This window comes from Carettochelys insculpta, chromosome 3, assembly GCF_033958435.1.
Source record: "Carettochelys insculpta isolate YL-2023 chromosome 3, ASM3395843v1, whole genome shotgun sequence".
Lineage (NCBI taxonomy): Eukaryota > Metazoa > Chordata > Testudines > Carettochelyidae > Carettochelys > Carettochelys insculpta.
The window spans coordinates 76,288,693-76,316,446 of NC_134139.1; the positions used below are offsets into that span (position 1 = coordinate 76,288,693).

At 43.4% G+C, this 27,754-nt stretch overlaps 1 protein-coding gene and 1 long non-coding RNA gene across 3 annotated transcripts in view; one reads left to right on the forward strand and one right to left on the reverse strand.

The window, feature by feature from the left end:
* KCNK1 (potassium two pore domain channel subfamily K member 1) overlaps nucleotides 1–26,676 on the reverse strand; it is a 49,520-nt gene extending 22,844 nt beyond the window's left edge. Inside the window, exon 1 of the mRNA XM_074990158.1 lies at nucleotides 25,414–26,676. Coding sequence (XP_074846259.1) covers nucleotides 25,414–25,768 — 355 coding nt within the window. The 5' untranslated portion in view covers nucleotides 25,769–26,676. The remainder of the gene's footprint in view (nucleotides 1–25,413) is intronic.
* The window catches only part of LOC142011158 (uncharacterized), a 42,214-nt gene continuing 40,294 nt past the window's right edge, over nucleotides 25,835–27,754 (forward strand). For both annotated transcript variants that reach the window (XR_012644977.1, XR_012644976.1), the window contains exon 1: nucleotides 25,835–25,940. This is a non-coding gene — a long non-coding RNA (uncharacterized LOC142011158). The remainder of the gene's footprint in view (nucleotides 25,941–27,754) is intronic.

The window sequence follows — 27,754 nt, forward strand, 5'->3', positions numbered from 1 at the left end:
TTTGTTTATGCATAGCACACTGTAGGGATATACCAGCTGCCACGGCTGAGTCCAGCACCTATACCGTAGAGTAACTCAGCTTGCAGTTCCTCAAGAACAAGCTTCCCAATGACATTGGGCAGTTGTTGGTGTCCCAAATGCACCTTGTGTGTGTCAACAGTGCTGAAGATGTTGCACAGCTATTTACTGCAGTACTTCAACCAAGTATCTAATTAGTGAAAAAGAGACGTAATTTTTACAAGGTTATCATTTCTTTCACTGAAATGACCTGCAATTTTACTTCTTCCACCACTGGGGAATAAAGAGAAACATCAGCTGCAAATTACACTTTCTAATTCTCACCCCCAAACAGTAATACTATTTATTGTACTTTCAGGTGGAACAGAGTATGAGATTAGTGAATGAAGCCACTTGTTCAATGGGCAGAGCCAAAGAGTTCTACAATGTAAACAATTTAAAAAAATAACATCTGAAAATAGTTTCTTCCAATAAATGTACAGAGGAATTTCTCTTCGTAAGGCTGATTTGATATGTGGACCTCAAGCAAGTCAGATAGACTCAGTTCCTTCTTTTGCAATATGAGGAGAATAATGAGTATCTGAGTCAGATGCCTCTTCTGGAATGCAGTAGGGGAGCTATATTTTTGTCTTCTGGATAACCAGTAAGGTGTTGTAGAAGCTGTTTTGTTGCTGGCTTGGTGAATCTAAATTATTAGAATAAGCCACTAACTTGGGGGATTGCCTGCCCCATACTTTGCTCAGTCAGGTAATGCCAAGTGAAGGAGGTGCTTTCAGGCTGGCTTTGTGGACATGATGCAGAAAGAGACGAACATTGAAATCTCATTCCTCTTATGGGTGATCAATACTGTGAAATGCTGACAGCCCTCGTCTTCAACTCATCTGGGGACAATGGGAAAGAAATTTGTGGTTCAACATCAGGAAATACCTGAAACGTGGCAAAATACGCTGCTGGGTATGGGGTAAGCAGAGATGCATCTCTGCATAAAAAGATAAACTTACCTTGTATCACATCTAGATGTAGCCTCCAAAATAAAGATATAAAGCAAGATACTTATAAGGAACGTGTTTTTTCAAAACACAGAGAACACACAGTACAGCAATTGTCAATACAGTAACTCTCTCTGAATTAGTATTATGTCGTCTGAAATTCTCAAATAACCAGCATTTTAATCATAAGTAAATTTTAGTTATATTTTCTGTAAGTACAGTATAGTGAAAGTAAATACAAATAAATAAGGAAATACAGTATAAGTTTACAGTGTACAATACTACTATTGTCAGTATATGAAATACTCGGCATACATTTTTGTTTAATATTGCACTTTGTTTTTCTTTAATGTTATGCATTACTAGGTATGCCCTCTCTATAACCCAGAATATTTGAAAATCCAGCAACCCCCCAGTCCCAGGACTGATGGATATGAGAGTTTACCCTACTAGAATTATTAACATGTTTATATTAGAAAAGATGAGGAAGAGCAGATAGTTTTACTTTATGCAAAGATATTATTTAGAAATGAATTATGACCAAATATTTCAGAAGATAGATGCTCCAGTGAGATGCAAGGCAACACAAAACTAGGCTAACAATATCCTGATAAAGTGAGAACGAGTTTTCTACTTCATGGTCTTCAATTATATTGTCTGAAGAAATTAAAGATGATTTGCCTCACACTCAATCAAATGTTTCCTCAGGACGTTCCTCAGGACATTAAGTCCTTTCACAAATCCTCCTGAACTTCCTGTAATACAATTTCCCCATTGAAAGTGCTTCATTGCACGCACATGGGGTCAGAATCAGATACTGATCAATGTTTGTAAGTGTAACTTGGATGGGGGGTCCTACTTGTCGAGGAAACTGGCTCAACATGCAGAAGGGTGTCAGAATCTGGCCCACATTCACAATGATGATTAGTGGGGTCTGGTTGCCTAACCTGTGACATTCTAAAGCAGCCTGACTTTCAGAAAGACCTTGTCAACCAGCCTCTGAAAATGTGGTCCTTTGAGGTGTCTTAAGATAGGTACCATAAACCACTAACCATTTTTTAAAATCTTGGTCACGACAAAGTTAATCTGAACTGGTGTGATCTGCCATTTATCTTGGCTACAGGACAGCCCTGTAATAACTCTACCTTACATTTGTGCATCTGCTTTGAGAGCCAATGATGAAAGGAGCTACAGAAACACCTCCCTGCTCCCACATGATCTGCAGACTTATCTAGATACAAAATTTAGATATCTTGGTTTGGGCTCCTCTGCCAATGAATACAGTGTGTTCATTTAATATATATTTAGGCCCTGAACCTGCAGTAGGACTTGATGGTCTGGTCTCCTGCATTCAGGATCTGAGAATCACTTTTTAATTACAGATGGGTAGGGAGAAAGGGCAAAAGAACAGGAAACAGGGTCAGTGAACAACTCCTCTACCTAGGATTTGGTCTTTGCTTGCCAGCATGTTGTGCACATGAGCATCCTGTGATGTTACCAGTTCATTGCTCACTTTCCTGGAACTGCACTTACGTGTGAGCACAGAATTGAGCTCTTTATGTCTGAATGGACATGCAACTATGTCTAAAGTCAATCAAAATAAAAATTCTCTTAGGCTGCCTCAACAGCAGGTAGAAATGTTTTTAATGCGATGATTTAACTGTTCTGGAGGGATTAGATCATTTTGCTCCTTCTGACTGCACACTTTGGATATGCAACAGCTTAGTCAAATGTTTGCAAGCCTTTGATTCCTGGAGTGATTATTTTGCATTACTGGTCAACATTTTATGTTATTTTCAGGAAGTTGCGTGTAAAACATAGTAGCAACAAGTGTGTCTGGAAAAAAACATGAGAGGCTGTTTTGAATTTAATTGGGCTTTAGTTAATGATGCAGACTAAGTCATCTAGATATTTTTGAACAGAGTGAAGTACTTCTAGGGTGTCTTATGGTCTGTCTTGCTTTAGGCTGTTAGCGTCGAAGGGAAGGGATGATATTTTCTCTATATGGTATGGAACATACTGTCACACATACTTATTTTAAATTTGTTTAGAAAAGTTATTGCTTTAAGGACATTTTGGAATACATTTTTTTAAGTGTAGGCATCTGGGTCAGGATCAAAGTCCAATGAAATTGTTGGAAAAACTCCCACTGACTTGAGCAGTCTTTGTTGTAAATCAGGCCCTCCTACAGCTATATATAAACACACATAATGCATACAGGAAAACAAAAACAGCAGAATGTAGCACTTCAAAGACTAACAAAATGATTTATTAGGTGATGAGCTCTCAAGGGACAAACCCACCAATGAACTGGGTCTGTCCCATGAAAGCTCATCACCTAATACATCACTTTGTTAGTCTTCTAAGAGCTACATGAATTCTTTGTTTCGTTTTGTTAGAATACAGACTAACATGGCTACCTCTCTGCTACTACATACAAGAAGCCATTCACAGCAGCATGAGCTCACACTCCAACCTCCTCTCACCACACCGGGATTATACATCCACGAAAAAAAATTTTGGAAGGGTGGGGGCCTTAATTACAACTTTTCCCCCAAACCTCCTGAAACCTTTGTGCAGCATGGCTCCCATTTTTAAGCTGAATCCATAAATTGCACAGACGGTATCACACCTCACCCCTGTAATTTATGAAAACTGGTTTGTGAATATGCCTAATTCAAAGATGCTTTATGCAAAACAGGTCATGTAATGTATCAATATTAATGTTACAATCTGCTGACTTCATATAGCCTATATTTGGTTATGTATCATTCTTGTATGTGAAGCTAGAAATATAAAGTGTGAATCTGGTTTTAAATCTAAATGTGCTAATGAGGGCCATTACTGATGCCCTGGAAGCCAGAATGGCTCAATGATCAAGTCAATGGACTTGTGAATAGCCCTGTCTGTCTATAAGCCCAAACTGTACTCTGTCCTAAAAAGACATGACCATGCCACCTGGTACTGGAATCCATCTTGAACCTGGGAACGGCAATTTGGGAAAAAGGGTTACTACCCTAAGGGAAAGCCTATTTAAGCAATGGGAAGCCAACAGTCTTGTCTTCAGTTGGCCCACCCTCAAGGGATACAAAGAGCTTTAAAGAAGCTGTAGACCCAAGTCAGAGTAAAGACCAACTCTGATTTGAAGCTTCTTACCTGTGATAAGAACAGCTGTTTAGGGTAAGTTTTCATGTAACAAGCGTATTAGCCAATTAGAACTAGTCAAGCATTGTTTGTTCCTTTACTATTTTAGTAACTTACTTTGATCCGTTTTCACTTGCAAACACTTAAATCCTACGCTTACACTTAACGCACTTATTACCAAGCCCAGAGTAAATAACTGCAACCGGTGGTGCACGTGTGTGTAGCAACTGCTGTGCATCTCTCTCTTTCACTGATAAAGGGGTAGGGGTAGACATCCTTACAAGCCTTCTCTGCACAATCTTTTACAGAGTAAGAACGATTTATTTGGGGGTTGGTTTCCTGGGTGCTGAGCCCTTAGGGCTGACCCCTTCCAGAGTTGAATGGGTTCAGTGTCTGCACTGCTCTGCAGAGGGAGTTGTAACCAGCTCTGTGCCTTTGCCTGGGGGCGGTGAGAGCTTCTGGCCCAGCAAGGCCGGGTGGTGGTAGTGGACGTCGGTGGCATGATCAGCATATCGGGGGACAACCCTCAGAGCCGTAACAAGGGTGAGGCAAGTGAGGCACTTGACTCAGGCACGCAGCTGAGGGGGTGCAGTTAAGGTAGCCCCTTCACCGCTTCTCTCCCCCCTCCCTACACTCACACACAAAAGATCTTTCAACTGGCAGGTAGAACCCCTTGCCTTTATGCCTCGCTAAACCCAGCTGAACTGGCCTGGGTTTCCTTTTCTGGTCAGGCTCCTACTTTATTTCCCTAGCGTGTGGCGCAGAAGCTTCGCTCAAGTTTTGACTTGGCCGGTGTCACTCATGGCCTCACCACTGATCATGACAAAGAAGAACACCCCCAGGGACTCAGGAATGGAGCCAGAATTCAAGGGGGCGAATCTCAGTCTGCCTCCTTTTGATGTGTGAGGGAAGGGACCAGCACGCAGGTCTGCAAGGAGACTCACTGACAAAACGCCTCAGAAGTCCTGCTTTGAAACAGACCCACAACCCTCCCCTGCCTACTCGTGTGCCCCTGCCCCCTCCAATGCCTGCCACCATCTGCTGTGGCTTGGTGGGGTTTCCTGGTTGTTTAAACACCTTATTTCTTATTTCAATGACTTCTTTCATTTTTGAAGGGATCACCCAAAATCCAGCCCATAATTCGCTAGCTGGGCGGCTCGGAGCTGCATGTGGCTCTTTAAGGAGCCATTTGCAGCTCCCAATGCTGCCACCTGACTCCTTCTCCAGCTCCCTGCCCTGCCACACTGAAAGAGAAGAACTCAATTTAATTGGTTTAATGGCTGGCAGGAGGGATCTGGATGTTAAAGCAATTAAATGGAATCCCGTTATTTCAGTGTGGCAGGGCAGGGAACTGCCTGCACTGCACACGGGGGAAGGGAGTATGAGGGCTAGGGGAGCTGTGCACAAGAGGAGGAGGTGGTGGAGGCAGCAGCAAAGGCCAGGTGAAGAAGCAGTGGGTGGTGGCAGCAGCAGCAGGCAGAGTTTGTGTGAAGTAGGTTGTAGGGGGAGGCTGGGGCCTGATAATGGTTTAGCCTGGGGTCAGCAGGGACTGTTTCAAATAAATGTGTTACTTTTTTACTTTTTTTTTAAAAAATATGAAATATAAATTGAACAATGATGCTTGAAAATTGTGCAGATAATTAGACCCACCCATGTGATTGAAAAATGACTTGTTTGATGTTTAATGCAGTTAAGCCTGGAGATGAAGAGTTTGGGGCTGAGGTGTTAAAACTGTGGACGGGGTGTGGTGGGGCTGGTATGGGGCTATTTTGTGTCTGGCCCACACAATATGTAAAAAATTGCCATGTGGCCCTTGCTGAAAAAGGCTGGCCACTCCTGTATGAAGTTATCTCAGCTCATGCCTCATGCCACGTCAGTGCCCCTACCCACAAAGAGGACAGTCAGCATCAACTGCTCCTTAGGAGTGCATCTTTTTCCAAACCAGTATAGTAAAATAATATGCTTTGCAGCAAAGATTTTGTCTGATTTCTAAACATGTTTTCTTCAGGGCAATTCTTCTGTTAAAATGGATCCCGCTAATCTTGAAAAAGCAGCAGCAGATTTAAGTTTTAAATATGACAGCGATTTAAATGCCTCAGAAATTTCGCCAGAGATTCAGCGTTTTAGACATTAGGCTCTGGTGTTGTTGCCAAATGTTTCATCTGCAACTAGTTTGGACCTTCTGCAGTTAAATTTATGAATATAGTCTGGCTGAATCTTATGCAAATTTGTAAATCACCCTGAGACTATTTTTCTGATTGCCAGTGACTGTGGCTTTTCTTGCAAAAGAAGTTTCAGTAAACTAAAACTGATTAATAACCATCTTTGAACATCCACGGGTCAGAAGAGATTTCAAATACGTCTATCTTATCAATAGAACATGGAGGTAGTAAATAATATTAATTTTAATGCAATTACTGATGAGTTTGGCTTATTAAAAAGTGCACAAAGTACAATTATGAAAAAAACTATTAGTACCTGACATGGTGATATATTATATTTATTAATATATAGGTTATACATATAGACTATGTTATTATATGTATTAAGATATATATGTATTAATTGATTATTTAGTTATGAGATTTGCATAAACATATTATTGTTATTTACGTATTTTCTCTTTTTCTACAAAATATCCTTCTATGAATATATGAAAGGGAGCAATCTTATATTCTTGCCTCAGGCAAAAAATTAGCTAGTTATGGCACTGAGAACCCTAAGGGGATTTCTGTGATTCAACCAGTCAGAAGTTTCCAAATTATCACACTTTGCCAAGTACCTGACCACAACATATGCAGTCAGGAGTAATGGCCAAAGCCATGGGCTGGCAAATTCTAAAGATTAGAGAAGAGCAGAGAAGGACTCAAGAATCAAGATCACAGTATACATGAAAGTTGTAGTACATGGCAGAGCTGACAGTCACAGCCAGGGATCAGAAGCCAAAACAATCAGAGCTACTGGGTGAGCCAGAGACATAGCCAGGAAGCAAAGTCAAATTAAGATGTCCCAGCATCATTCTGGTCAGCCCTTAAGCACTTGCTTAACTTCAGGCATTTGCTCAAGTGCTTCTCTAGGAACTGAGGTCCCAGGTAGGACCATATTCTCTGCTCCTCCCTGATAAAATTATACAGGTCTTGAGATAGCGTCAAAAAAAACCATGAAACAAAAATTATAAAACACTTTTCAGTCAGTTTTCCTCTGCTGTGTGTTGGGTAAGGTCTATACTTGTGGCCTTGAAGAGCAGCTGTGAGTTTTTCAAGGTTTTTTAATGAGCTGAAACCATGTTAAGTCTCTAAGTAAGTAAGTGGGACAAAAGCAAGCATTAAATATTAAAAAGCAGAATGGACTTTGCAGGCATATTTTAACCTTTACATTTCAGATTCCTGAAGTTAACATCTCTAGAATATATGTTCAGTGTGTGGTGCCGGCGGGGGGGGGGGGGGGGGGGGGGGGGCAGAGCACTTCAGGATCATTGCTAGTGCTTTCCAATCTCTCATAAAACCATGTTATACTTTTTCATTTGAAATCTATTAAATTTGGAAACATTCTGAGCCCACTTATAGTCACTTCATTCACCAGGAAAAGAGGACATAGGGAGCTCTTTTCTGTCTTAGAACTCAGAAATTAGTCCTACATTTGTCCACAGATGAACAGATAGGAAAGAGGTAGCCAATGCCCCTAAATCGAATGTAACTTGGGGGAAGGGCACAGCCCCAGCTTCACTACATACCTGCAGGATTGCACCGGAAATGCTACACCTGTTACACAGGAAAAGTCTGCTGTTGCCCAGCACACTCATTCCCCCAGTGCTTCCAGATGCTGCCCCCTGACCATTGCACATCCTCACCTCCTGAGTAACTTCACTGATGTTAAACAGGCATGAAATTGCCCTTCACTTCTCACCTATATGGAGCTGCTTTGCTGAAGTTGGTAAAACTTGCAGTACAGAATCTATGAAAAGTAATCTCCAACACTGTGAATGCATTAGTACATTCAATACACTCAGCAGGTTCAGATTTGCTTTTTGGAGACAACAGACATCCGCTTATATTCATCTCTGAATGTGGAAACCTACTAGCATTCTCTCTTCCTGGAATAAAGACAATTCAGTTAATGTGGTAACAAAGCCTCAATACTTTTCCCAGGCATAGTTGCTTGTAAAGTTTTATTTCACTTGCCACTTTGCTGTTAAATGCGTACCCAGAACCATGTAACTGCTTATCTGTTTTTAAATAAAAAAGTTAAAGCATATAATTAACAATTCCATCTTTTTAATTTAAGAGCCATACCAATGTCAGACATAGCTCCCCATGTCTTTTGATCCATCACCAGTTACTAGTGTTTGGCTTCCTCACTCTTGGAAACTGTAGTCATATTTGGAATTTTGTAAAAGTTACGGACAAAACTGCATTTTTGTTATTTGAAGTTAAAAACGTGCACTCTGAAATTATCCAAAGGACTCTACTCATTTCTCATATCATGATGTGCAGGGAGTAAGTGCAGATACCCTTGTCACAATGAGGATGTACACATGGAAATCAATGAAGCATCCAGGACAATTCTATTAACTAGAAGACTCTTTTTTCAAACTATGTATTTGGGCTTATACTATCAAAGAATTAAGTTGATGGTACATGATAGATCTCTGCAGTTTATTCACTTATCATGTGATAAGATCAGGATTTAGCACTATAAGGGAAAAAAATGGGAACTTCTGTCACCCAGTCACCCTCAACACCAAGCTATAATACTACACTTATAGTCTTGCACATTTTTTTGAAACGAAAAAAGCAAAGAGGAGCCGGTTCTCTCTACTGCCCCTGCCTCCCCCACAGCCAATCATATGGCTGGAGCTGCTGATTGTGCCAGTACTCAGTACTGGCAAGTACAGGAACAAAAACAAAACAAAACAAAAAAAAAGCACTGATCTTGCAGCACTAAGAGTCCATCTGTCATGCAGGGTGATCACCGAGTTCCTTCCAAGAAACACTTCTTAGGTAAAATGGGTTGAATTTTAAGGATACAATATTTTATACAATCAGAGCATTTTAGCATTTTGCATTCTTTGCATCCTGTTTCTTAGAGTGAAGCCCTTATCAGGTGAGTAAGCAGAAATGAGCCCTACCAGCTGACATCCTGTCATTGTAGGCTTCTACTAATTTGGTCGGGCGGATACTTTTGGTCATCTTTAAGACTGGATTTTTGTGAGATGGTCTTATTTATGGATTTAAGTTTGATACATGGTATTCGGGATTTTTTTCTGCATTTTGTATAGTAAGCATCCCTCACTTCTATGACTAATTTCATAGCACAGAGGGAGGAAGACTTAATAGCTCTAGGCACTCATTTTGTGTTCTATACTTTGGTAGTGTTTGAGGACAGCTTGTTGGTGAACTCTACAGTTACAAGTAAAAGGTTTGATATCAAAATTTGGAGTGGTCATTGTGCCTACATCTACACTAGAAGCATCTGTCTACCAAAGTTACTGTCAGAAGAGATGTCCGGACAACACTTCTGTCAACACATTGTATCTACACATAAAAGTGGATCGATATTTTGATCTGTATTGTCAACAAAAGGACCCCCAGGCCATCACACTGTTCTTTTGTTGACAGTTTCTGTTGACAAAATATACTTTGTATGTAGACGCTCCATGAGTTTTGTCTACAAAACCCTCATTTTGTCTACAAAACTCTAGTGTAGGTGTAGCCTAAATGACCTGAAGCAACGTGAACACCTACAGTGCTTTTGGGAAAACTGAGTGGCCATGTACAAAGGAGCAAAGAGTGTAATACAATTTGTATGTATGCGTCTCACCAATGGGAGAAACACAAAAAAATATTTTATGGCTATCACTGAAATTCTTTTCTGTGTTTTTGATCTTCTCTGCCACCAGATCCTCCTTTAGAATCACATATAGGTCACCAGTGTTTTTGTGTGCCATTGGGGGGTGAAGAACTACAATGGAAATGCTAGCATAGCTAAACCTGTGTATACACAAAGGATTCATTGTGGAGATTAACTCAGCTAGCACAGATACAAGAGTAGCGCAGTGTGTGTCTCCTGCAACTGAACGGCTACTTATGAAGCATCTGGCTGCTGAGCCCATTTTGTTAGAAGTATGTCTCTCATACCTCCTCTAGCGGTGGTCCCACTTGCTTGATTATAGAAAGAAAGATTCACTACAGTTTAAAAAAAAAAAAATCAACCCAGGGAAGCATCTGAGGTTTTCTGGGCTTTGTCCCCCCATTCCTTTGCCTTTATTCCATTCAGTGCCCACCTTTATCCCCATTGATTATGAGGAACAAGCACTCTCCTGCTAATATAACTATAGAGGAATCACTTTCTTATTTTATTGTTTTGGGATGTAAAGCAGTTCTCCCTGGATTGTTTTGCTTTTCATATCCAAGTTGCCAAAAGATCTACAAACACTGGTGGAAAGAGGTTAAGGTAATGCAGGTTGATCCTCTCTTGATTGGCAGCTGACTGGTTCCAGATGAGAGAATTTGCCAGACTATGAGAGGTCAATATTTTAGCATATTACTAACACTTCCACTGCTTACTGAGCTCTTAGAGGATAATTAGGAATAAATTACAGCTAAATAACAGAGAGGACAGACTGGTGGCTGTAAACAAACTTTTTGGGACCATGGGAAATTAGGCCATACCCGTGATAAGCAGTCACCTGGCTAAATAAAATCATGCTGGATTACGGATGTTGCCAGATGACCTAGTTCTGGATCAGAGAGGTTTAACCTGTAATTCTTTCTCCAATATGAGTTTAAAGAAAGTTGTATCTTTAATTACACAAATACAAAGCCAAGTCTTACCTCAGACAAACTCTACTGAAATCTCAAGTACTGCGCAGGAACTGCAGTTTTGGTTTGCAAATCTTTCAAGAGACCGTTGTCCAAAAGTTCACTTAACACCATGCTTAAAATTCCAATTTGGGATGTCAACAGAAAGGTAATTGCTGAAACTTCAAGAATTAATATACAAGAGCAATTTAAGCCTCTTTAATAGCAGTCAGATTTTCTAAAAATTAATCCCTTACTTTCATTAAAGAGGTGAAACAGCACAGCTCAAACTTAAAGCCAAATACCAGACTATAGTCTAACTAGTAAATTATTGGAAAACAGAGTCCCAGCTTTACATTAACCTTTCCATTACATAAGGCATCAGTTAAAACACATCCAAATTTGTAAAAAAAAAAGCCTGGAGCAGAGAATAAATCAAGATCCCCAAAGGTATTTTGGCATGAATACCTTTAGGTATTTTAAAAAAAAAAAAAAAAATCAATGGGAGTTATGCACCTAATACCCAAGAGGATCAGGGCCACAGTGATCCTGAAGCTGACAAAGAAGCAATTGAGGATTATTCCCCTACTAGTGGGGAAGTTCTGGGCTGTTCCCCAGCAGGGGAGTATGTCGGGACACGATCTGAAGATTTCAGGGATAGGAGAGAGAAAGAGACCTGACATATGACATGCTCCATTGACAGTGACTAGCACTGCTCTAGTTGGTATAAGTTAAAACTCCCTATGGACGCTTCCACACATGCACAATCTTTTGGAAGATGATCCTCTGAAAGACACCTCTCGGTGCTCCCAGCCCCATCAGCACCCGCAGGGGACCGCACACCTGGGGCAGGAAGAGCACCCACAGATGCCAAGGCTCATGGCCCTCAAACTTGCCCCTTGACTAGGGCCCCCACCACCCTTGTTCCAGGCCCCATCCCAGTTCATAAGTCACTGTTCCCTGACCCCCATGTGTATAGTTATGCAGGTTTTAGTATAGACAGGTTTGTTTTATTGTTTTCATAGGCGTTCTGCATAAAAAATATTGTTTGTTCTTCTGTAGTCTAAAAACATTTAAGAAACACTAATACAGAACCTTGAATGATACCATTGTTGCCACAATAAAAGTTGATCAGTTACTCCTACTCTTGGCTTTCAGCTTCTTTGGCAATTTTTGATTTAAGACAAAAGATTTGCCCCTCACCCCGGCCCCTCCTTAGTTCCGTAAGCATCCTCTCAGAGGGCCTCTGGAAAGGCTCTTCAGAAAATCTAAATAATTTATGGCAAACAATTCTGTTTAACCACTATTCTGACATGTTCAAAGAATTTTAAGATTAGTGAGGCACAATTTTCCTTTACAGAAATCATGCTAATTAGCTCTTTCAGGTTTTTGAATTAAACAACAATGAATTAAAAATAGAACCATCTACTGTATACAGGTATAAGACTCTGTATACACCACCTGTCGCACCTCCTTTTGTCAGGGACAGATGAAGCAAAGGGACCTCATCCCCCAGTACATTCTGCTGTCATCAGCCTCTCAACAAGTCTTCCATGGCCCAGATCTGTCTGAATCGTACGAATTCCAAACCTTTTACAGGGTAACTAAAAGGTCCTAACAAATCCAAAGTAATAAATCTCCCTTGGCCCCTCTTAGACCAAATAAACAATTAGTTCTCTGCTAGGATTCCCCACACTACCCCAGGGACCCTTTCAGCTCTCACACTCAACTCCAATTCCTCATTCGAGGTTTGGCCCCATAGAGACCACCTACCAGCCTACCCCCTTCCGTAAACCTCTTCCAGTGTATTATTCTAGATTAGGGTGTGCAAAGTGGGGGGTGGCCCTCTTGGGGGATATTTTTAATGGGGGGAGTGCAGCACAATCAGACTATCCCTCCCCCACAGTCTCCATTGCCTTCCCCACAGCCACTTTGCTCCTATTATGGTGAGGGTTTTTTTTTCTTCTTCTTCTGCCAAGGTAGCAGCTGGCTCCTGGGAGGAGGGTGTGGCCTTCCTGCAGGCAAGCAGCTTGATTAATGACCCCCATCCCCCATGGGGAAGTGAGCAATGGCTGAGTATTCAGAGAAGCTCGGGCCAAGCTCTGCAGTGCACGGAGCCTGCCCCATGCCTTACACATGCTCTGTTGGCAGCTGCCAGCAGGAGAGGCTGCGGGACAGCGTGGTTAGAGAAGGAGGCAGGCTTCACACTCTATGCAGACTAGTCAGCTCAGCTCTCAGGCCAGAGTAGACTGGAACCTGCCAGCTACTCACTCTCTGTTCCCACCAGGCTGGGCCCCTCAGGAAAACTAAGTCCCCCTTCAGCAGTGTGCTGAGGTCTGCTGCACACTGGCTCCGGGCTCATGCCCCAGTAGGGGCTCTGCTTTACAAATGCTGATTCTATTTTACAAGTCATGTCCTTGACGCACCCTGGGCTGGGCCTGCTTCAAAGCCTCTGACAGTCTGATATAAAGAGAGGAGAACACACTTTGTTTAAAGCTTCATTGCTGCTGAGAATCCCTCACAGTAAGAAGCAGTGTAAGTTACAAAACTAGCACAATTACTGTCAACCTCTTTCTGCTCAGTGCCAGGGTCACAGAAATGATCCCATGGGTCCACTCAATAAAAAAGGAAATTTCTAATTTTTTTTTTTTTTTTGCTGTTCTTTCTTCCTTGAATGAGCTAAAAATCAAAGCCAAGCTTTTGAAAAGAGAAAGTGGCACCCAGAAAGCTGATTTATCCACTGTCTCCTCTGTTCAATCCCAGGGCCTCCGCTATCACTGTTGCTGGGGGAGCGCATTGCCTCACTTCTGAGAGACGACTGCTCACTTCCAGGGCTGTGCGTGGAGGGGACGGGGCCCTGCTCATTGCAGGGACAAAAAGTGGGGCCCGACGTGAAGAGTGCACTCACACCTGCTCTAGATAACTCCTTCTCTTTAACCTGTCCCTCTGCACAACTTGTCCTTCATACAGTTCTAGCAGACACTTTCTGCTCAGCTGCTCTGTTACTAATTAGCTCCAGGGACAGCACCTGCAGCACTTGATTACTTTCAGGTGTAGTCCCCAGAATCATTATAGACCAATTATGCTCTGGCCCCATGACAGGATCACTGGTATATAAATTTCCCAGATCATCCCTAGAGACCTTTTCTAAAATGCAAAAGTACAAAACTTGCTTCCTGCCAATCCTCTTGAATAGTGGCTGGTTTTAATGAAAGTTGTACTTTAACTCCCCAGAACTCTTGAATGTGTTACATCTGGGCCTGTCGACTTATTGGTTTTAAGTTATCACTTTGCTCCAGCTCTACTACTTCTGCTACCCCAGTTTCACCTTGATTATCCTGATTAACCTTTATTAAACATGGAGTTTTTAAACTCATCTACATGATTCTGCCCCCATACATGCACAGAATTCCCATGGAACACAATCCTCAGTGGCATTGAGCTCATACCTAGGACACAGAAAGGAAAAGGGTGCATGCGGGTAGCTGAAACCATGTATATTCCCCATCTATTAACAGGGCTGGCAAACAAGCAACCTGTGGAACCAGGTGCCGAAGTATTATCAGATACTAACAAAGAGTAATGTGCTTTGTCTCTTTTCACCTCCAGACAGCCACAATAAAAAACTACCTGCCCCCCACCCACCCACCTAACCACACAGGGGATGCTCAGAAGAACTGGTATGAAATTAAGGAAGATTCCCTCATACTAAGGAAATCCTGAGCTGCTTTTCTAGGGTAGTTAAGTTGCAAAGTAATCTTAGTAGTGGACCTGATTTTTTAAATAACCTCTCCAATAAATTATCATCATTATCATCATCATGTCCCTTGACCGAGGTCGTTGGGCCACCTAATAAATTATACTCACTTCAAATAAGTAACAAAAAAGTTAGACACAAAATGCCTTTTCAAAATCAGATACATTCCTCTTGTCAGTAGCCACATTTTAATATGGAAATTTAAATGAGTCACTATGGGGGGAACAGTGGCATCTCCAGACTCGCCAACTGGGTAGGTGGGGGGTGAGGGACGGGACGTGACAATTTAAAAGTGGTCCAGCTGCTACCAACCAGCAGTGGTTGGATGGAGCCTTGGGCCCTTTACGTCACCACTGGAGCACTATGTGGTATTTTCCAGATGGCACTGGGGGGTGGGCAGGAGGTATGGTCCAGGCAGCGCAGAGGGCCAGCTGCCCTGTCCCTTCCACGTGAGGCCCTGCCCAGATGAAGTCAGAGGTGACCAGTTGTGCTGACGTGAGAAATTAAAAAACTCCTGGAGGTAGATGACAAAGAGTTTGTGAAAAAAGGATCAGATGAAATTATAAATTATTTTAAAAGCTGACATTCCTTATAACTACCTGAAAAAAAATTTCTCAGCTCATGTTTCAGAGCATCAGATGGATGTTGGACCAATTAAATGACATTGATTCATTTGTAAAGGTACACCATAAGAGGTTTTGAAAAAAAATGGGGTTTACTTGGATTTTTTAAAAGGCATGTTTAATCATTTTCTCTCTCAAAACACAGAGCAAATTAGGTGGCTTTTTTTCTTTTCTTTTCTTAAGACTAGAGACCAAATGAAAGGTTTGTTTTTTTTTTCTTTTACTGCTGTAAAAATACTATATTTAAAGCATCAAAAGGAGTATTTTTTATATTTTGGTTTGATATGCAACACATAGAAAACTGATTTTCACATATCTATTTTGGTATGAGAGAAAAAATGCAATTGACTTTTGTCATCAATTCATACCGTATTAATGGAAAAATATGGGAGTCTCCTTTAGCCACAAGCTATCTAAACTCCCAAGACACACTAACCATTATGTTGTCTATGTGACAAAAAGTTTGTTTACACTGATCTGAACTTAATCAAGAGTGAAAAGCAACCGAAAGTTTTGCTTTTGCTAATATTTCCATTTTCCCCATTGATTGAAATAAATCTTCTCTCTTTCAAAAGAAATACAACAAAAAGTATTGTTAAGACAGTTAGGACTTACTAACTCAGCTCAGCACCTGCACATCTACTGATATAATATAAGCCATCATGTGCCAGCAATGCCCCACTGCAATTTACATTGGCCAAACTGGACAATCTCTATGTAAAAGAAAAAATGGATATAAATCAGACATGAGGAATGGTAACACAAAAACCTGTAGGAGAACACTTCAATCTACCTGGACACTCAGTAACAGATTTAAAAGTAGCAGTTCTACAACAAAAAAAAAATTCAAAAATAAAATGGAGAGAAATTTCTGATCTGCCATTCATCTGCAAATTTGACTCCATCAACCAAGGATTAAACAGAGACTGGGAGTGGTTGGCTCATTACAAAAGCAGTTTCTCTGCTGCTCTTGATGTTCACACCTCCACAATGGGCCACATCCCCCAATTGAACTGGCTTGTTTTCTCCTCTAGGTGTTCACTACTCCACATTAACTATCGATAATGGGCCATTTCCACCCTGACTGAATAAACCTTGTCAGTTCTGGCCCTCCCCTTTACTGAGACCCCCTCTTTCAATCCCACGAAAGCTTATGCTCCAAACTGAACAACAAGAAGTCCTGTGGCACCTTATAGATTATACCTGACCCCTCCGATACAGGACTTCTTGTTGTTCTCGAAGATACAGACTAACACAGCTACCTCTCTGACAGTATCTGTTAGTCTGTAAGGTGCCACAGGACTTCTTATTGTTTTTGAAGACACAGACTAACACAGCTACCTCTCCGATACAAATAACAACTCAGGGCTCTCTTATAAGGGTTTATGGGGACCAAGGAATTTGTGGTTTGCTACATTAGGTCTTGGAACTATATAAGCCAATGGTTCCCATACTTTTCAGCATCACGCCCCCCTTTTGATTTTTGAGAAACCTTCATGCTCCCCCACCTCTCCTTTACCATCATCCAAGCCCCCTTTTAACAAAAAATTCAATTTGTAATTTGAAACAAACACAAAAGTTTTATATAAAAAGTTGTTTAAAATTAAAAATAAGCACAGATAATTTTTCTTGGCCCCTTGCAGTTGCCTGGTACAAGACCAGCTGGCCAGCTGCCTGAGCCCCAAGTCAGCCTCCAGAGCTGCCCACACCAGCCCCTCACCTGCCTGAGACCTGTGCTGCCAGGGTCAGCCACCCACCCACCCACGAGCCGCTGGGGCAGCCGGCCACCTGCCCGCCAGCCACCCAACCCCTCACTGCCTGGAGCAGCCGCCCGCCCACCAGCCACCCACCCCAGCCATGGACCAGCTACCCAAACTGCCCACCCAAGCTGCCAGGTCAGCCTCCCTCTCACCGTCCCAAGCTGCCTAAGCCCCATGCTGCTGGGGCCAGCCACCCACGCCCTGCTCTGCTGGGGCCAGCTGCCTGAGCCCCACGCGTCCCTCAAGCTGGCTGGCCACCGAAGCCTCTCAAGCCACCCACCCAAGCCAGGCACCCTCAGCCCCCCAACTAACCCCATGCTCCTCCTCCACCCCCACCAACCCACACTCACTCTCATTTGCAGAAGGCAGCCAGCTCCACATGGGCCTTTGCCGTCTGCCTGCTTTTTATAGTGGCTGCACGAGGTCATCCATGTAAAATGGCAGAGTCTGAGAGGTGGAAAGAAAGGCTGGATCTTTCTTCAGGTGGGGGAAATGACAGGTGGGGGGCTGGGTCACCTCGTGCCCCCCCTGGAATGTCTTCACACACACCCCCAGTTTGGGAAACCATGATATAAGCACGTTTCCCTATCATGCAATCCTTCTAGATCGCTAATCATTTTCATTACTTTTATCAAAATTTCCGAGAGTTTGTCAAGGACTTCCTGGTAATAAGATGTCTAGAAGAGAACATTTTAGACGTGTCTGTTGAGGATGTTATAGATCAGGGTCAGCAAAACTCAGAAAGAGTGCCAATAGTAGCATGTGAGCAGATTTTGATGGGCATATAAGGTGGGAGATCAGTCCTGCCCTTCCTCCTCCATGTACCTGGCAGCTTGCCTGTGGATTAACAAAAGACCAGCTAATGCTATCAACCAACACCCAAATGGTAAAGCTTTCCGTCTTTATTTATTAATAAAGCTGTTGTAAGTAGGACTCTTAGTGACTTTAAAAAGTATCACTGGCACTTGGACTGTACATAGAGGTCAAAATGCCAAATTATGGCACTCTGCCTTGGAAAAGCTGCTGACCCGTTACAGATTAAGATCTTTTCTAGTCCATTATGGGATTTCCCTGGGACTGACTGCCTGCCCCAGTTCTGTACTCTAGCCTCAATTTACAGATGACTGATCTCAGAAGGTTTTGTTTTGTTTTTTTTCCAATTTTTGCCATTACTATACTCAAATACCCACTTCTTAGTGAAAATCTGGCCAATTCAATGAAAATGGGCTCAACTCTTCTATTCCAGAACAATTGCTTCCAGATAAATCACTTAAGAGGGCAGGGTAGTGCCTGGGGGCTATACAGGTTCAGTCAGGATTCAGAGCAAATTGCAGGCGTGGCTGGAGAGGGCAGGAGGTGAGATTAAAGTGACAACAAAACACTGAAACCATCCCTAGAAAATGTGGATAGGGAAATCTCTGAGATAGACTGGAGGCATAACAAGGAAAGGAGAGATTCTTCAGTGCCAAAGAAAGGAGCAGAAAAATGGGTAGGCAGGAATGGGACATAATTATAGGACATAAGTTGGCAGCGTAGACCAGGGTTTCGTAAGTAGGAAACTGCCCAATAGTGAAAAACAAAAACAGAAGCTCCTCAAGACACAGGTGCAAGGAAATTGAAAATAAGCTGTGAGCTACCCAGGTTTCTAACTGACGTGAGTGGGTGTGTCATTAGGAATGTGAGAAAAAGGAAATAAAGCAAGGAATAGATGAAAATAAGGTAATACGTGAGTGTAACCGGAGAAAAGGGAGTAGTAAGTAGAACAAGAATGCAGAATGTACAACCCACATCCAGCTCCGCTTCATTGCTATGAAACAAACGGCCTCTGGCTTCGTTTCATTGCTATGAAGCGAACAAGATATAACCGAGGGTAACCTTTGAATTTCGGGGCCTGGGTCTCCTGTCTAAAACGACCACCAGAGGACCCCCAGAGACCGCCACGCCTGCGTAGTACGAGGAGATTGTATAATGGGAAGGCGGAGTGTATTACCTGTGTGGGGAGTGACTTTCACTGAACAGCTGTATATATGTGCCATCACCCAGATGCTGGGTGCGCAGGCTTTGAGGAGAGATCCCCCTGCACCTTACTTGGCATGCCAAATAAAGATTCTTCTTCTACTCTCGGTGTGATGAATTAGCTTTGCGCACCGGGCACGAACTACCCCACTGCCATCTCTGGTGGCAACATGAGAGACACAGGTCAGGCATGCCAGTCTGTTGCAACAGACACAGGGTCCAGGCCATGCATCTGAACGTGCATACCTTAATTGAAAACAGCACAGCAAAGTACCTGTCTCGAGCTTTCAGATACCCAGCCTCTCTGGGAGCTGAGCTGTAAATAAATTCATCCAGTAACACAGGTTTATACTTCACATTTCTAACTTCAAACACAGAAACCATATATGCAAACAAACAGGATAATTGCATTCAGAAGACTACATGCTTTCCAATCATCCCACATGAAGCATATTCTTGTTATGTCATACTCATAAGCATATTCCCATACAGAATATGGAATGCCCCATCACCCATACAAGATGGTAACTAGCAGAAGAAGAGGCAATAGCTTGCATTTGACCAACTTCCATTGATAAAAGACAGACAAGGTTTTGAGTAGGGGTTAGCACTAGGCAGCCTGTGGGCTGGACACAATTCATTGGAGGTGGCTCCTGGTGGGCCACCAAATGTTTTATTTACCTGCATGTCCATAGATACTGCTGTTCACAGCTGCTGTTGCCATGGTTTGCTGCTCCTTACAAGTAGAGATTAAAAAGTTACTTATCGAGTCTATTGCTATTGAGATACTGATAGAAAACAACTGTGCGCATCTCAGATGATTTAATGTTTATAACCAGGCAGAAAAATAAAGGCTATAGAACTGAAAAAAAAAATGCAAATATTGCCTGGCCAAATACTATTTGCATTGACCTGAATGGTCAGAACAGTTTGTGGGGACATTGTACAAATGGAAGTTGTCTAGAGGAACTGAGTGATGATCATAATTTAATCAGATTAAACAATGCACATTCAGAGTTTATGAAGAGAACAGGACAGGTGCCTCTTGTCTAGGCTTGGGAATAGCTTCTAGTAACAGCAGGCAAATGCAGTTGGGTAGCACACAGAGAGGAGGAAGTAGGCCATGACCACTTCCAGCTATTTATTACACACCAAGGGAAAGGACATATTGAAGGCAAGAACTAGACCTCCATTTAGAACCCTGAAAAAAGTAAATTGGACACTCTCTCGACACCAGAGTGAAGAACATGTAGGTGAGCAGAGCACAGGGAGGTACCAAGGAATGCTGTAGTAACATTACAAAGAAAAGAAATTACAAAGATGCCCAGCCTAGCTATTTCAAAGATGCCTACTCAAATGAAAGACACGGGGTGTATACTATGGTGAACAAGGAAAGTGACAAGGTAATTAAGGAAAAGAATAAGGCATATAAGAAACCAAAATCTACACTAATTGGCAAGGGCTTATTGTAGGTGAAAAAAGTAAGATAGTTGCATAAGCATTATAAAAAATGGTAAAGAGAGAAAGCTGGATGAAATACTGTTGGAAAGTAAATAAAGCTAAAACATAACTATACAAGCAAATTTGAGAAACAAGTGGAATAAAGAGCAAGAGTCACACAATTCCAAGACTGACGTTGCAGGCCATGGAGTAATAAGTCCCAAGAACATTTTAAAAAGTCAGCAATACCAAGGATAACAGGATAGAAGTTAGGGGAAAGGAAAATAACATTTCTTAATGATAACTCTCAGATGAAGATGTGGTTGGATGGTGTGGATCTTATTTTAAATGAAAGCCTCAGGTTGAGGGAATGCCACAAACTGGTAAGGAGCAAAACACCACATCAGGCAAGGACAAAATTGTCTTTGAAAAGTTCCAACCCCAAGGTGATGAAATCCTATCTGAGTCCTTACCAGACCTGCAGACACTATCCAATGACAGGCCTTAGAGCAGAAACAGTACAGAGAATGAAATATTACTGCGAGCAACCAAATTGGTGTGGTGGGTTTAGCTGCTGTAGTCTCCTTGCTGGACCACAAGGAACAGTTCCAGGGGGAGGGCGGGATGTTCCCCTGGCGGGAATGATCCTTGATGGAATCTTCTCCCTTTTAAAAGAGTCCCTCGACACCTGTGATCCTTTTAGCTGAGACCTGTAGGAGCCACACTGCCTGGCACTAGGATGTGGGCCATCAAGCAGAAGCGCGGCAGAAACAGAGGGCCTTGGCTTCATACTGCCTTCCTGGGATCTGGATGGATACTGGAAGGATGCACAAGTTTTGGGGTGTATGCTACGAGGAGTAAAACAGGTGAAAGAAGGTGCCCCTAATGAGGGTGACCATCCATCCTGTTTTTCCTGAGACAGCCCCTTATTTAAGCTGTCTCACAGGCATCCTGACTTTAAGAAAATGGGCACATTTTCCTGTATTTTGGGGTGGGGTTGGGAGTTGCTCCTGTTCCCTGGTACCCAGAGTCCCACTGCCAGGAGGCTCCTCCACTGGGCAGTTGCCCATTCCCTGGCAACCCCCGGAGACAGTCCCCACTGCCAGGGGGGAGTCTCTTCATTCTCTGGTGCTCCCTTGCTGGGATGCTGCAGAGTCCTCATCCCTGTGCCTCACTGTGGGACAACTGCTCCCATCACTTAGGAGCCCTGACATGGGACAGCAGCCCCCCATCCCTGGAGGCCCATGTCCCGTATTTGCCACAGAGCAATGTGGTCACCCCACCCCAACAGAATGACATGTAGGAAACTCCATGAGCAGCACTGCAGGGAGTCTCTTTTTTCATCTGCCCCCAGGGCTACTACCATGGTAAAGACCAGTCTGAACCTGTACTGCTTATTCTTCCTCACCACTTTGTGTTACTCCTCAGTCTTCACTGGTGCCATCAAAACTCCCAATTTGATAACTTCTGTAATTAAGTGCACTGTTCACCTTCACTTCCAAATCATTAAGTATGTTAATAAAAACTAGACCTATTGCAGAATGGTCTTTGGCTGTCAAGTGATATTTGAACGGTATCAGATATAACCAAGGATGGATTATATCACTTTTTAACCATATCCACCATATTTATTTTACCTTAATACAAAACTCAAATATTGAAATGCACCTCTGCTTGACTCACTCCCCAGTCAAATATTTCAGAAGTCTGACCACTGAGCATCTAGGTGCTGGATCCCCATGCTCATCCTCATCCAGGACCCAAGAGAAATTCTAACTTGGCAAATCATTGTTTCTATGCTTCCTACCTATAAAATGTAGCACAATAGAAGAAAGACCTACTCAGTCACACAAATTACAGCTAATGCAAGATAAATTCCAGAAGATGTTCTGGTACACATGCACCACAATGAAAGGTCAACCACGCTGCATTCAGAGACCTTCTGGCGATGTGGCAACTCACTCAACTCATGATAACATCAGAGGTCTGGTTAAACCAGAGGGAATCTCCTCTCCGACCCAAGACAAGTATGTGAAGCTGGATTACAAAAGCACTGAAGTTCCCCCTCACTGCAATCCTCCTTTTTTTTTTTTTTTATTCTAAATGAAGACACCACCACATCATCCCACTTTGCAAAACATATTCTCACAAGTGCATTACATGGAGATGCTGGAAAGAATCCAGGTCCCAATCACCATCCCAAAAATTGTCCCTGTTCATAATGGGGGGAAAAAAAGGCAAGTCAGACTAGACTTATTCTCCTATTCCTAGAAAATGCTCTAAGACATTCTCACAGCATGCAGGAACCAGTTATATAGAAGGGTCTTAATCTGCTGGATCAATGATGAATCAGCTGGTATTTCCCCCCACATATCTGTCTTCAGTTTGCATAACAGAGTTAATGCACACCGTCGTTTTTTATGCCATTTCCTCTCACAGACTTTCCCTTTGCTAACAAACAATGAAGAGATGGCACAGAACTGCACACAAACAGACAATATGCATTACCTTGGCAGTGACCAAGATCCAGGACAAAAATATTGTCTTTAATTAAAGTAAGTACAGTACGTTAACATATAAATCAAAGTTTAATTGTAATGGGCCTGATCCTACAAGCAACCACCTGTAGGCAAACCACTGCAAGCACAGACATTGCCCTCAATAGGCCCATCTGTAGCAGCCAGGATTCTGACCAGCACCACGCAGCTCCAAGCCAGGCTTGAAAGTAGTTCATAGTTAGAGGTTTTCCAATTAATTATTATTTTCTAAAATGCATTCATGTATTATATTTAAAGTTTGTTGTAGATACTGAATGATGGAATTCCTTTTGTACCTACTCTCTTCATATTTGATTCTGTGGATGTGGAAATTTTACATGAAGGAATAAAATTATTAAAAAAACTCTAATGCCAGTCCCAGCAGCACTCCACCAATATGTCACTTGTGATTATCTGTGGTGTACCTGAGTTTTTCATCCTGTGATAATGTACAAATCTAGCCAATCTGAATTGTTTTCAAATAACATTTTACCTTACTTTGCTTAGTCTGCATACTTCTTGCATATATAGAGAAACACATTATTTTAAACAAGTCCGTTTTAGCTGCTGCTACTGGGGCATGAATAAACTGATGGTATCTAAAGGGAAAAAAATGTTTGCGTGTTTGAGCTACAAGTAGGCAGATGGTTCAAACTCCAACTACCTATCATGGGGCACCTATCATGGTGTAGTTCAAATACTGTAAGTGGACAATACAATATTGACTCTCCCTAACTATGAAAAATCAAGAATACTCAAAGTGAAAGCTCATGAATTAGTTATGTCTATGCTCTTTTTTCTGGTACGCAGAATGATCAATTGTTTTTCCACTGTGAAAGGAAATCCTGTACCCACATGTCCTCACTAGGTGACTTTATACACAATGTGAGATCAGAATGACAGAAACTGGATCCTGATTCACCACAGTATAACTTCAATATTACATTACCATGACTTCATTGATTTCAGTGGCATCACACTAGGATAACACTATGGTGAAATCAGGCCTCTGAAATTTTCTGGTTTTGTCCAGTTACCTTACCACTCCTCCTTATACACACTATGGGAGTTACTGTGGTTTTACACTTGTTTAACTGGGAACAGAATCATGGCCATATATAATTATCAAGCCAACACTAGCAAGAAGAGAACTTGGCTATCTTGATTTATGTAAAATTGGGAAGCGCTATTTTTCCTTATCAGCATCCCACGCCTCCCCGCCTCCATCTAAACTCCCCACTGAGTACTGTAGGAAAAGGCCAGGATGGCTGGAATCCCCAACACTGAGACCCTCCTCCAAGGGGTTGAAACCACTTTCCATCCCCTAAATCATTGCTGATATAAATCAAGAATACAAAGCAGTATGAAGAGGTACTTTCAGAAATGTTGTCAATTATTGTTCTCCGCACAAACAAACCCAACAACATTTCTGCAAGCCAGGGAAACCCTCCCTGATCACCCTTGACAAAAAGCAACAGTTTAAATAGCACTTTTCTGGTTTCTGCAACATTAAAAACCGCCTCCATCAAAGCAAATACTAACTGCTTGGCTACCACTTAGTTTCCCTGAGAACACTGGACCTTATTACATAAAGGAATTTCCATAGTTCTGTAGCCCTTAGCTCCCAAAGGGAAGAAAGAAAAGAAAGAGGCCTAGAGCAGGGGTTCCTAATCCGAGGTCCACAGATGCAAGAGTATTGCAGGGGTGCGCAAAAACACAAAAATCATAGAAAATACATTTTAAATACATTGCAAAGTTACAATCAATTATTTTTAAATCCAACAGCCTCCAAGAATGTTAACTGCTGTCTGAAAATTTATATTGTGGTTTTCTTTTGCATGTAACAAAGTGGCTAGAATGGGCTTTGACGGGGGTCTGCAAAAAGATTGGGGGGTGATTGGGGGTCTGTCTGCAAGTGGCATGGGGTGATTGGGGGGTCTGCACTTGTGAAAAGATTGGGTACCACTGGCCTAGAGGGTTCTTCTCCCTTGGAGTCTGTGCGCCTTACCTGGGACAGGAGAGCTGCTGAGGGCCCAGGAGGACACAGAGGGGAATGGAGCGGGCTAGGAATAAAGAGGTGTCAGTGCGGGGGCTGCGGGCAAGGAGGAATCTGGGGGTGCAAGGACGAGACGGAGAGAGGCCGCAGGTGCTGCCTGGCCCCTGAGCACGGAGGGGGGCAGAGGAAACAGGCCTGGCCTGCACAGGGGCTGGAGGCGCCCTGGCGCGGGGAGGAGAGGCAGCCCGGGAGCGCTAGGGGGCGGGGAGGGGGAGCTGGCGCAGCGCGCGGCCGCCGGAGAGGGGCAGAGGCGCGGCGCGGCGCGGCCCTTACCCGTGGTGGAGAGCACGGTGCTGGCGAAGAAGAGCGCGGAGGTGAAGTCCCAGTTCCAGCGGCCCGAGGCGTTGCCGAGCACGGACACGCCATAGTTGCTGGCCTCCAGCACCCGCCGCAGGAACTGCTCCAGCTGCGGCTCCGAGAGGCACTCGTGCTCCTCCAGGAAGCGCCGCTTCAGCTTGCGCAGCTCCTGGCGCAGCAGGTCCTCGTAGGGCAGCTCCACCGAGGAGAAGACCACGGCGCCGAAGACCAGGTAGAGCAGGTAGCCCAGCACCAGGAAGGCGAAGCACCAGGCGGAGCGGTGCCGCTCCACCAGCCGCACGCAGGAGCAGCCGGCCAGAGACTGCAGCATCTTCCGGCCCTGCCGCCCTGCAGCGCCCGCCGCCGCCGCCAGAGCTGGGAGGGAGGCTGCAGGATCGGGGGGTGGACTTGCCCGCGGCCTCCCTCAGCCGCTCCTCCCGCGCTCGCTCGGTTCCTGTTTCCTCCCTGTGACTTTGAGGTGCTCACGTGGCTCCCCGGCTCAGGTAACCCGCCGCGGCGCGGGGGCTGCTGCGCTGGAGAGCTCGCACGCGCCGGGCTGGGGGCCGCGGGGCCCTGCTGCGAGCTGGGCAGTAGGGCTCACGGCGGAGCAGCTCAGCGGGGGCTGCTGGTGAACCCGCCCCACGGGGAACTAACTGATGGTAGCAGGGACAGCTGCAAAGCGGGCGGGGTGGGGCGTGCAAGCGCAGCAGGTGTGTGGCTGTGAGCCGGGCTGCCAGCCCGCAGGGGTCCGAAAACGGGAAGTCTCTTGCAGCCCAAGTTGGGTGCGGAAGCTCAGCCTGCCCAGGAGCTCGGGATCAACTGCAGCAAGGGAGGTTTAGGTTAGACGTTAAGAAAAACTTCCTAACAGCCAGGGTGGTTACACACTAGAATAAATTGCCTAAGGAGGGTGTGTAATCTCCCTCCCTGGAGATGTTTAAGAGGGGGTTGGAGATCTATCTAACAGGGATGAGATAGATCAGAGTGAAAAAACTTTTTATGGGAGGCCCAACTTTTCATCCCTGCGGTTAGGGGCCCCCGACCTGTCTAATGTAATCCAAACCAATGGAAATTTTGTCTGTGTTCATATAAAAATAAGCCCTTTTGCCATCTGTAAGAAGATATGAACGCAGAATGTAAATATTTTATTAATCAGTGTATGCATGTGAATAAATACACAAAAAAACATAATGTATTTCAACATTTTTAATGAGCCAGCTAAGTCTGAGACCCAGCAGCCGATCCTGCTCTGCCCCCTTACTGAATTTCATGCCCTGCAGGAGGGGCCCACCCCACACTTTGCTCACCCCTAATATAGATGGTGCTTGGTCCTGCTGTGAGTACAGGGGACTGGACGTGATGCCCTTTGGAGGTCCCTTCCACTTCTAGTATTCTCTCTCTGCACACAGTCCTGAAAAGGCGAAGTCTGGGAGTAACATGAAATCCTGTGAGAGGCAGCTAACTTTGGAGTTCTAAAATGAGCAACAATCCTACACCTATATTATGTATTCTCAGACATCAACTGGCAGTAGTGCCCTTACAGGGGATGTCACTCCCATCTCTAAACAGTCAATCCAGCATCTTTCAGCAATACTAACTCATCTTGAAATATGTATTTATTAGCTGTAAAAGATTCATACAGAAATCAGTAATGGTGATTAATAATGAATGCTGTCTAAGAGTGCAGTACGAAATTGGTGAAGAGAGCATATGGAGCAAACATTTCAGGCTTCTAACACGGGGCATTTAAAAGTCATTCAATAAAGACAAGAAATGAAACCTTTCTGACTAATAAAACACAACACACACACTAAGTCCATTTTCCCCATCAGCTTAATCATTAATTTCCAAAAACTCCAGATGACAAAGCAGTCCTTACATAAATAAAAACACTGTTTAAAATTAAAGCAATATTTATTGGGCATTAGGCTTTTGTCCTCACCCAATGCAATTGGTCTGACCCAGCGCAGTTACTTATTTCCCAGAATATAACAGCATCACATAGATTACTCTGCTTATATATCAAGGTGGACAAATGAATTTGTTGTATTTAAACTATCAATCTCCATTTTTTCCTGACACTCCCCGCAACCAAATGTCCTTTTTAAGTTAGAAACTGTTTAATTAATGTTTAATTAAAAATGCCACTAATCTGAGAGGCAGTAGAAAACTGTACCATTTCCTCCTCTGTGACCAGACATCTACACAATATTTCAATAGGCTCCTACTGGCCTCCCAGGTACTTTCTCAGGTCTCCATTTTTCCAAATAACTCTCACTCTCTCTCTCTCTCTCTCTCACGCAGACAAACACACACACAG